General features: G+C 32.2%; 1 protein-coding gene across 4 annotated transcripts in view; it reads left to right on the top strand.

The window, feature by feature from the left end:
* The window catches only part of LOC137616569 (endothelin-converting enzyme 1-like), a 203,836-nt gene that overhangs the window by 131,454 nt on the left and 59,882 nt on the right, over nt 1-12,500 (top strand). For 2 of the 4 annotated variants that reach the window (XM_068346446.1, XM_068346448.1), the window contains one exon: nt 6,430-6,540. The exons of the other annotated variants lie outside the window; for them this stretch is intronic. In XM_068346446.1, coding sequence (XP_068202547.1) covers nt 6,430-6,540 — 111 coding nt within the window. The remainder of the gene's footprint in view (nt 1-6,429; nt 6,541-12,500) is intronic. 4 annotated transcript variants of the gene reach the window in all.

The following is a 12,500-nucleotide window of genomic DNA, read 5'->3' as shown; positions in this document are numbered from 1 at the left end:
ATTGGGCGGAAATTTTTCTGGTCTTTTGTGTCTCTTTTTGTGAATGAGCATATTGATAAAGTTTTTGTTTTTTCCAAGCTGTAGGTATAGAGCATTCCTGGATATAATATATATGTATATAAATGTATGTATATATATATATATATATATATATATATATATATATATATATATATCTATATATATATATATATATATATATATATATATATATATATATATATATTTATTTATAGTGTGTGCAGCTAATCATTGTACAATATTCCGATCGTATATTAGATTTTTGTTGCTCCTTATGATCTGCTTTACGTTTTGTGAACGAATGTCTTTGACTTTTTATATTGAGGTCTTCTGCTAAAATGTATTCAGGTATAAATATAATTAACTTTCTTGTCTCTAGCATAGTTTTTCCTCATAGAATGCGTATTATAGACCCTATACTCTCCTTGTGCCCTCTTTCATTTTAAGGTTAAACATGAAATACGTTACTATGGATTTCTTTGATGAGACTAAACCAATGCATAGTTAAATTGAATCCTGTTGAACTTTAGAGTTATATATCTATAAGTATATTGTTGTTATTTATTTTTTGATTAACTTAAATCGTAGTCCTTCTCACCGATTTTTGTATGACCTTGGTAGCAAAGTGAAAGGATTTGATATTACTCAGAAGTTCACGATAGTTCAATGCCATATTATTGAAGGTCCTAGAATTCTTTATAGCCTCTTTTCAAGCTTGCAACACAAGACAAAGTTTTTCCTTCCCTTATCCTGAAATTGGGATATTGCACCTTCAATGTCTCAATTACTAATGTCTGTTGCCAAGAAATGAGTATATCAAGACTGGATGAAAACTATATTTCTCACTATTTAAAATGCTTTTCTTTTTATTGAGCACGAAGATCTCGCCATTTACTGAATTCCTAATCGAAGTAATTAAAGCGTTACCATTCCAAAACATGTTTGACACGTATTGAGCTATTTATGGTACTATAGGTCAAGGTCTATAGACCTTGGTATAGGTATTACAATAGGCCTTCTGTACGCTAATAGGTCATACGACATCCCAAGGAAACATTTAATCGTGTCCTAAATTAAGGACAGTAAAATCGGTAATACATTAAAACTTTCTTCGTAACCCTTTGTGTCCTTAATTTACTAATTTTTCTATTCTCATTTGTACACATGTTTGTTTGATTCAGATAAAATGACTATCTAGCTTCAATATGGAAGATATTTATCGTTGCTTAATTGTATTTTATAATATTTGAATCTGAAGAGATTTTAACATGATTTGATATATCCGTTATTGCAAAAGACATTAACTTATTACAATTCTTATTACATAACACATTTTCCTTATCCGCCGTTTGAAAAAGCAAATAAGACCTCTATTCCTAAAACTATACTTGCCCTTCCAAAAATGTATCCCCAACTTGATATGTCTTCCCACAGATACATTAGCAATAACATTACTACTTACCCATAATGAGACGTATGATCTCATTGAAATTGATACTTATTTTAATATGATAGCAATCACAGCAATTCCACCTGAAGGGAGGATGTAAAATTTTTGTAGGTTATTCGTACATCTCACAATTTTTTATTTTTTTTTTCATGTTTATTATGACTAACCATACTTTCATTGGGAAATTCGGTATATCCAGATGCATCAAGAGCTAAGATACCTTCAGTGTTCTTTACTCTTACTAAAACAAGAAATATATGTTTATATTAGAAATACAATTTTCCACGTATTCAGTATATCAATCTTAATACAACTACCTCCTGGGTTGCATTAATATATCTCCCTTCACCCCCACCATTTTCATTTTCATATATGTAGTAAATAAAAATATTCATTTATTTACTGAATATATCTCCCTCCACCCCCACCATTTTCATTTTCATATATGTAGTATATAAAATATTAATTTTTTGACTGTTCACTCCAGGAAAGGGATGGTTTGTCCCATACATTGTTGGGTGTTGTCTCTTAAGTTTTTCAGCGGAATTTGCCTTAAGTATTAACGGAATTCCAGGCGGCAATATTATGGGAAACCAGGTATTTCATTGTTCTAATCCATTATTAAAGTCCAAAAAAAAAAATCATATTGCGTTTAGAACAGGACATAGGCTTCCCATACATTCTCTCCCTTTCATTACCCGAAGATGAAGGAGTCTCCCCCACTCATGGTCCCTAAGTGTTTAAAGGTTTAAAGGCCCCTCATGAATGGCAGAGGCAAGGGACAGAAACATTGCCTTATCATGCTGGACAATGCCCTAGGGACTGACCATATTACATAATATGATCAGCGCCCAAGCCCAAGCTAGGACCGAGGAAGGCCAGGCAATAACTGCTGATTACTCAACAGATAAAGCTATAGGCTCCCCCAAACACCCCATCCTTAGCACACAATGATGGTGAGGTTGCAGCGACCCAAGGAATTAACGAGTTTGAGCGGGACTCGAACCCCAGTCTAGTTGGGGTTTTGCAATAGAACAGGCATCTAGTTGTTTTTCAATGGGTTTTAATGTTCATATCATTATGTGGAAATTATTTAAAAATACTGATGAATCATAGTAAGCAAGTGAAAACTGATTTATTTGATAATTACCTTTTATCTATTTTATTTTGAGCTAATGAGCTTTTGATTGAATAATAATGTTTTATGATTTGAGCGACTAATTGTTCATGTTACTAATCGGAATTTAAGTGAATATTTAATTAAATTAATGACCATATTATATATACTTATATTCATTTTAATATTTTGTTATTAATTACAAGTCTAATTAAATGGTGTTCTCTTATCCAGTGAAGAAAATTGACGGTTCATGCATAAATTTTGATTAATCTTATTTTTCTCCACATTCAGTCTAAAGCTATCATGCCACTGTGGTTTAAGTTTATAGTAACCTTCTCCCGCTATTTTGTTCTCATTATTCATTTATAATATAGTAGGCTACTCCGTCATACTTTTCATTAGCATAAATTTTTAATTGTTAATTAAGGTAACTAAAATTATTTCAAGAAGTAGAATGAAATAATTAAACATGTAAGAAACTCTGTAAAACAACTAATCTGAGTTAGAGCGCCTTCTATTTTTGTGAAAATTGAAGTTTTGCGGTAAATATATTCAGTGAAATATAAAACACACTACACTGTTGTAAATCAACAGAACAATGCATTTTTTCTGTTGAAAGGATTTATTAGGCCTTCAAGTAATTAAAGTAAATGTACGAGTTAGTGAGTAGTAATTGGATAATATTGATATATTATCAGAGAAAAAAACTCAAAGTTCAAGTTTATATACGGGTCATATCTCTGATTTTTAAAATGTATCTAAGTAGTTAAATTCGTCTGTCTCAGAAACATTTCAGGACTGTCGAAGCCTGTTACCATACGTGATAAATATGTACACACACACAGTGTAGAAGCAGGAGGGTGGCTGGGGGGCTAAAGCCCCCACCCCACTTTTTTTTTTTTTTGTCAAAAATTTACTTTTCTTTCTCTTACTTCAGAAAACATTAAAAGGTATTAAATTGCATGAATTTTGTAACTCATTCTTCATAAGAATTACCATTCAAAAGCAATTTGTTCTATGTTAGAACAAGAAATTATTCAATATATATATACATTATGCTTATGTATATGAATTTTTATATATACACATGAAGCCCTTTGCATCAATAGGCGTAGGAGATGATGATGATGATGATGATGATGATATATATACACATATGAATATAATTATATTTGTACAAATATATGCATATATACATACATAAATATATATACATGCATATGTATATACACATGTATACTGTATATATGGCAGATATACAGTATATGTGAGTGTATTTGTTACTACTACTACTACTACTACTACTACTACTACTACTATTATTATTATTATTATTATTAGCTAATCTATAACCCTAGTTGGAAAAGCAAGATACTATAAGCCCAAGGGCTCCAACAAGGAAAAATAGCCCAGTGGAGAAAGGAAACAAGGAAATAAATAAATCATATGAGAGATAATGAACAATTAAAATAAAATTTTTAAAAAAAGAACAGTAACAACATCAAAACAGATATTACATATATAAACTATAAAAAAATCTTATGTCAGACTGTTCAACATAAAAACATTTGCTGCAAGTTTGAACTTTTGAAGTTCTACTGATTCAACTACCAGATTAGGAAGATCATTCCACAACTTGGTCATATCTGGAATAAAACTTCTAGAATACTGTACAGTCTTGTACCTTATGATGGAGAAGACATGACTATTAGAATTAACTGCATGCCTAGTTTACGAAAAGGATGGATAATTATATGCATATCATATAATAACACATCAAAATTTGTTGGAGAGGAACTTCCCTTCTATTAAATTTCTTATTACTGATACAGATATTAATCTTTGGCACCATCATTCAATTAGATCATTATGCATGTTGCATAAGATTTTTCATAATTCTGACCATCTTTTACATTCAGATCTTCTTGTACAGTTCCATCCTGTTCATAATTCTAGGCAGGCAGTTAATTCTAATAGTCAGGCCTTCTCCATCACGATTCTTAATACCACACAGTATTCTAGAAGTTTTATTCCAGCTGTGACTAAGTTGTGGAATAATCTTCCTAATCGGGTAGTTGAATCGGTAGAGCTTCAAAAGATTAAACTTGCAGCAAATGTTTTTATGTTGAACAGGCTGGCATAAGTCTTTTTTAGTGTATATATTAACTATCTGTTTTAATGTTGTTAATGTTTTTATTTTTTTTCATTTTGTCATTACTTCTTATATCGTTTATTTATTTCCTTTCCTCACTGGGCTATTTTTCCCTGTTGAAGCCCTTGGGCTTATAGCATCATGCTTTTCCAACAAGGGTTGTAGTTTGGCTAGTAATAATAATGATAATGATAGCATCATGCTTTTCCAACTAGGGTTGTAGCTTGGCTAGTAATAATAATAATAATAATAATAATTTGTTGGGACCCTATTCCAAGTCTTCTTATCAATAACTTGATGCTTCTTCCATTCTTTGGTTTTTCCTTAATTTTGGTCTGATTGTGTTTTTATTACTGTTTTCGATAATTATGCCAATTCCATCTTATCTCACTTGGATTTTACCCTCATTTCCAAACTTTTCTTTGTCAGATTATTTGTGTTTTTTATAGTTTTCCTTGATCTTGTTTTGGAACTTTTCCACCGATCTCTTGTGCTGATTCTAGTTCATACCTTATCATCATAGTTTAAAACCAAAGACAGATAGCATAATTATCAATTAGAACATTAGAAAATTTTATTCTAGAAATTAGATGAAATTGATAATTTTAACGCCGCTAAAAGTTTTAAGATAAAATTAGAACTGAAAGCAAATGATAGTCATAATAAATCGTAAGTAAAAACATAGTAGGATTAGAAAACCTATAGCATTGATTTGATCAAAAATGGGATGAGTTTATAGCAAAGAATCAACATTGTCAGTATGTTTTTTTTTTTTTTTTTTTTTTTTTTTTTTTTTTTTTTTTGGGGGGGGGGGGGGGAATTAATCAAGTAGGCCTACCGGTCTTTTATAATAGTCATTTTATACAAATTGTAATTGGTCACAAAAATCGTCCAAAAAAATATGATTTTGTGGCTACTATAATCAGCTGTCAGGGGGAGGACCCCCAGACCCCCCACGTCAGTAACTCCTCAAACATTAGACCCCTCCTCACCCAAAAAGATGCTCTTCCGCCCCTGAGTATATATGTATGTATACATATATATTATAACATATAACATAATGTAATGTAAGGTGCGTACTGAGAGATTGAAAAGCTAAATAATCAGAAACTCTATAAAAAGCCTTTTGAGACAATGTGCTAATTCAAGTGATTGCTGCAAATGTTCTAGCCACCAAGAGAGAGAGAGAGAGAGAGAGAGAGAGAGAGAGAGAGAGAGAGAGAGAGAGAGAGAGAGAGAGAGAGTGTGTTCGCATGCAAAGCTTTATTGCCTGGAAAGACAAGTCTAGTTGTACATTTTTTATTTAATTGTTTTCTTTTAATTTCATACTAGATATTAGTGAGCAGTGCTTCTGAATTAGTTTATGACATTCTGATAGTTTATGCTAATGCCACGATCTCCAATTTTCCTATTGATGTTATATTTTCAGAATGGATTAACCTGGTATTGCATTGTTATTGTATTGTTCATTACCTCTTATCATTGCCTGTTCAAAACGCTTCATCCTTCTTGGATTTAATAGGATAATGTTTCCAATTGCTTCCCATTTTTTTTTACGGTTCTCATTCCTATTCTTCTCCACCACCGATAATGTGTACATTGGGCTTTGGCTGACCCTATAACTGTACTTGGTGGGGCTTTCCTTAAAACCGACCATCACCAACACCATCACAACAACCCTCACAGTTCCTGCAAATGCGCCTTCCAAAGAAGCTGAGAGAGGGAAAGTCTGTGTGTTTGGGGCCCTCCCAAGTGATGCCGCTGCAACGCCTTCAAAATTACTTATTCAAATTCAATGTAATACGCTTTTGGAGGCTCTCGGGCCTTTCGTTTTTACCCACCAAAATGAGACACCTATCAGTCCTATCACCTCTGGGATATTACTTCTCCAATTACACCCGATCTACCCATCTGAGTTATTTAATTGGAGCTATAGTAATTATTATCTAACTTATAAAGCGTTTAAGCAACTAAGAATTGATAAATTTAACACCAGAGACCGTGGGTTTGACTAAACCCAGCGGATAGTTTCTTTTATTTACAAAATTATTATTTTTTTTAATTGATCAGTATTGATTATTATCTACTTTTGGATACTCCTTTTATACATAATTGGAAAAATGTAGAAAGTTATTTTAAATTTCTAATTCAAATAAGATTTTATATCTAAGTTTATTGTGGATGGACGATCGGGTGTCTATTGGCTGTATTCAATATTCAACCTTCCTTTCACTCGTGTGGAGTTTTTGAAATCACCTGTAGATATATTTATTTGTGGTAACAGCTGGATGAGGTGGATTTTGGGAGCTCGGGTTAAACTGAACTCTTGGGACCTATTAATACTGTTTACTGTTATTTTTTAGACTTTTAAATATTAAGCTTTCATTGTAAAATAAAGTATGCTTTCTGATCATGTAGAATCTGCAAAATCCAGCTGCTACCTTTTTTTCGAAATGTTCGTCCTTATGTCTCTTTCCTGGGCTTTGGTAGCTCTTTTTACAAGTTGAAAACAGTATTTGTTCTTTCATTGAAACGCACATTGTATGTAGTTCTACTTCAGATGCTTCCGCTGCTAGATGTTGTTGATTTCATGGGAAAGGATTTCAGCGAAAATTGGTGTCTTGGTATCAGTGCCTGTATAGTAATTCGCTATTACAGCGTGGAATATTTCAAAATTTGTATAATAGATAAGAATGTGTGTGTATAAGTATTCCCGCCTGTAAGGCAGTGCAACTTAATATGTTAATGATTTCAATCTCAGGAAAATATATTAAGGACTCGAAGCTGATTAGAGTTGATTCTTTGAATATAACAAACGTAAAGTAAAAAAAAAAAAATAAGAGCTGATAATTAGACTCTACTTGTGGTCTCATTTTCTTTTATCAACTGCATAGTATTTTGTAAAAAAAAAAAAAGGGGGGGGGGGGAGATATTTTCTTATTGATAAATTAGGGTTTATTTTTGCTTCCAGTATATATAATTTACGGGATAAGCTTCTTTATACAATAAATTCATTAAATAAAGATATATATATATATACTGTATAAGTACCAAGAAATACTTTTAGATAAAATTATTCCAATGACATCTAAGTATTATTAGATTACTGAGTTTTGATTTGGTCATTTGTTATTTATCTGTTGAAAACATTTCAACAATTACTTATTTTCTCGAATTCTTCTCTTATTTGCGGTAAACTTATTACGAATAAATCTCACTTCAAGTGAGGAAGTAGATCAACAAACGATTACGAGATTCGAACCGATTCATGTAATGTAAGACCTCCTTTATTTATATATCTATTTAGATTAAGGCTTAGTAGTCACATTCATATCCGAAATGTGTGAAGACTTTTTTTTAAAGTTTGAAGATCAATGTGGCCGTTAAAAAAAAATGTATTCGTACCGGCTGTGTTACATATTTCAATAACCCGATTTACAGTGTCATTAAACATTAACAAAATGTTTAGATATATACGAAAGTTTGGCTCTTTTGTAACTCAATAATGATTCTGAAGATATACTTGTAATTTTTAATCATTTCAAAAGAAAACCATAGTCATCCGGTATTAGCAACAATGTTGCAATGAATAAACAGAGAGGTAGTATAGATCAATTTGCCATTTGTTTTTTTGTTTTTGGCTCATTAAATGTACAAATACTACACTTGCATATATACAGTAAATGGAGTTATGCCAATATAGAACCCTGCAGAATACTGATTTCTAAACCAACTTACGTAATCTGCTTAGCTTGTTCAAAGGTATTTCTCATATCTTCTGACAAATATTAGCCTTAGCCCAGGAATATAAATGTCCTCGTGTTCAAGGAAATAATTTCTTTTGTGTGATTTTTTTTTTTTTTTTTTTTTTTTTTTTTTTGCACGTATTTTCAGATCACTTTCTTATTTTGTGGTACCAGGTGATAGATTTTTATCTAGTTTTCGGCTATTTTAATTCAGTATTTTTGGAGGAGATTTTATTTAATTTTATTTTAATGTTCTGTAAATTTGGTCAATACCTGAATAGATTTTTTTTTTTTTTATATATAATTATCAATGTTTTGTCCGTTTTTATTGCGTCTCTAGTATTATGAAATATCTTAACTTTGTGTGGTACATAAGAAATACGAATTTTATTTAGAAACAAAGTTATACTTGAATCGTTAAATGTTTATTTCACTTCAGAAAACAAGATAGACAGGCATATTACTATCGTTGTAGCGGTTTCTTACAAAGATGCATTGTTTGTTTCAAGACTATAGTTGTTTTTTTCGTATCTTTTAGTTATAGACAACTTGGACAAGCAAGCAATTGCCTTTGAATAGGTATGACAAGAACTGTAAAGGTTATGCGTCAGGAAGAATAAAAGTTGGAAGTGCATTCTCAAGTCTGGCAACCCCTTTCAAATATCAGCACAGTTGATCTGATGGGTGTTTCGATCCAGTCTAATAAGAGGAGCTTTTCCCTTGAGATATGGGTAAAAGTAGCTAAAACTACCGAAACTTAATAGAAAAGATTTATAGACTTTGTTAGAGGACGTTTAATACAAAGAATCACCATAGTATGATTGAGGGAATCGAATCCAATAACATGAAAAGTTGATTTTCTTATGGAAGGTTTGTGAGTGAAATCTTAATCACGTAGCTACTGTATTTAAACGTATCATAAATACTTTGAGAATTGGGAGTCAGGCAAATCATTAAAGCTAAGGGAAAGTAATTTATTTGGTAAGCTAAATTAAAAAATAGTACGTAAGAAAGCATAACCTGGAATGTGTGAAGATATTTTTGAGCCAATATTTCTTCTAGGAATGAAATGTGGATAGTCATGAAAATTAAAGAAATTAGATACTGTACAGATGAATAATTGTTCTTGTGATACATGATGATTAAAAACTGTAGAAATGATAATGAATACATAGAAAAGAGAAATATGTTGGAGGAACTGTTAGTATAGATAATAAACTAATTTAGTTAGGTGGTTTGGACACATTGAAAGATTTGAACGAAATATGACGCCTGAAGAAAAAGACGAACGTCTAAAGATTTTCTTTTCAAATGCTCTGCCAGACGTCTGTATACATTAGGGTCCTAAAATCCTTAAAAAAACGGGTTTGCAAAATAGGGAAAAATGATAGAAATGAAAAAAAAATAGGTCAGTGTAAGAAAAGGGCAAGCCTTGTGGAAAGGTGTAGAAGACGTTGCTTTGATTATCCTGTTCTCCTTCATATGTCACCTTTCTTAACGAGAACGTCTAATTTCAAAATATCATCGATTTATCTTTCTTTCTATCTATCTTTCTGTGTATCTATAAATACACACACACACACACATATATATATATATATATATATATATATATATACATACATATATATATATATATATATATATATATATATATATATATATATATATATTATATATATATATCCACGCAAAATCTCTTATCAACATAATTAAATTTGCATCTGTCGTTGGGTTTCAAGTCTCCATACAGTATTTCTATCAAAAATTAAGATAAAATTCCAGACTCAATTGCCGTATTCCCAAAGATGAAAGCTGCCTCTGGTACATAGATTGGAAGTATTTCCTATAACTATTTTTATATGAATTTTGATGATATAAACACTGTTGTTCTTCCGATACACTGTCAAAATCAACGCCAAGTTTAGATTGGTGTTATGTATAAGCAAATAATTTTTGAGAGAAGAAGTAGTTACGCACAAATGTTTCGAAGTAATTAACCAGCATGACGAAAAACAAAAATATCTAAGAACTTATCCTTAAGGAATACGTATTGACATAATAAAAGGTCATGGTGATAGATAGCTTACAATTCTTTATAAATGAAACCTGAGTATTCCATCTGATAGAGAGGAAATAGAAATAGCAGAACTATCCAAAACAATAAACAAACTAAAATCCCAAGACATTCGTAAACACAATCAGACCAAAGTTGAGGAACCACTAAAGAAGCCTCACATGAATGAAAAGAAGACTTTGAATATGGGGCCAACAGGTATTTGCTTAAAAGGAGGCAAATGAGAATATTAACAGAAGAGATGAAGAGATAGAATGGCAAAGGATATCTATATAATGCTATATAATAATGATATAAGAAATAATTTATCAATATAGATAATGAAACACCTGAGATGGTCCCAAAAGTAACAGTAGGAGAAGTAACGAAAGCATTAAAAGACATGAACAGAGGCAAAGCAGGAGGAGAAAATAACCTAACAATTGATTTAATGATAGATAGAGGAGATTTAATTGCAGGAAGACTCGCTGAACTTACATAGAATGTCTGCAAGAATGATTTGTGCCTATAGTTAGGAAAATCTTTATTATTATGAATTACTAATTCACAAAAAGGGAGACACAAATGACCTGAGAAATTACAGTGCAATGAGTTTACTCTTAGAAATATGTAAAATATTTAGAAAGACCATATTAGGCCAAATAGACTTTAATTAACCAAGAGAGCAGGCAGGCTTTAGAAGTGGGTTTTCACCAACTGACCATATCCACGTAATCTACAATCTATTGGAAAATCTGTAGAGTATGACAAACCAGGATGTATGACATTTTAGACCATAAGAAAGCTTTTGATGCTGGATTTATTGAGAGCAATATGCGAAGGGGAAATAATGCCTAAAGACTGGAAGGCGAGTCTAATGGTTTCTATATTCAAGGAGAAAGGTGACATCAGGGAGTGCAGTAACTGCAGGGGAATTAAGTTAACAGAGCCTGGTTTTAAAGTGTTAGAGAGGGTATAAGATGAGAGATTTTAAAGATTGGAAAACGGCATTATGGGTTCATGAAGGGGAAATTGACTGTGGATGCCATCTTTATAATGAGCCAGTTACGGGAAAAGAGACTAGAGGGAAACCAGAATCTCTTGTGTGCTCTTGTAGATTTAGGGAAGGCTTATGACAGAATGCCAAGAGAAGTGATATTTTGGTGCTTGGGGAAGAGGAAATTCTCATAGAAGTTGGTTAGAATGGTAGAGATGATTTACTAAAGAACAAGGACAAAAGTAATAACAGCTGTTGGAGAAACGGAAACCTTTGAAGTTAGTGTTGGATTGCATCGGGAGTCACCATTAAGCCGGTTTTTATGTGTGTTGGTCTCGAGTGTGTTAAGAGAAGGGATAAGAAAAGAAGAATTGTTGGAATTGCTGTCTGCTGATGATTTGGTTATTACTGCTGAAAATGAAAAATTACAGAGAAGGATGGTAGAGCGGCAAGAGACTTTAGAAAGGGGGGGGGGGGGGTTGAGGGTGAATATGGATAAAATTGCAGCCATGGCTATCATCAAGGAAGGTAGGGACAGGATAGCCATACATGCAAGTAGAAGAGCAGTTATAAAACAGGTAGAACTATTTAGATACTTGGGATCTACTATAAATCAGGAGGAGGATATGAGGCTGAAGTTGAGAATAGGATAAAAAGGGCATGGGAAAAGTGTGATTGTATGGATCAGAAACTTGGGCTTTAAGATGAAATGAGGAAACAAAGCTTAAGAGAACGGAGATAAGGTAGATATGGAAATATCACTGTTTGAAAGATTGGAAAATGGTGAAATAAGAAGGATGGCAAGTGTAGTGAAGATTACTGAGATAAAAATAGTGTCAAGACTTAGATGGTGTGGGCACGTGTTGAAGTTGGATGGTGAGGAGGGCTTAGGGGGACCCTGCAAGGGGGATTTCTATATTCTACACATTGCTGTACCACATGTCTTAAAATGAAAATT

Source organism: Palaemon carinicauda, chromosome 22 (assembly GCF_036898095.1).
Source record: "Palaemon carinicauda isolate YSFRI2023 chromosome 22, ASM3689809v2, whole genome shotgun sequence".
Lineage (NCBI taxonomy): Eukaryota > Metazoa > Arthropoda > Malacostraca > Decapoda > Palaemonidae > Palaemon > Palaemon carinicauda.
The sequence above is the reverse complement of the archived record's forward strand: the minus strand, read 5'-3'. Positions and strand labels throughout refer to the sequence as shown.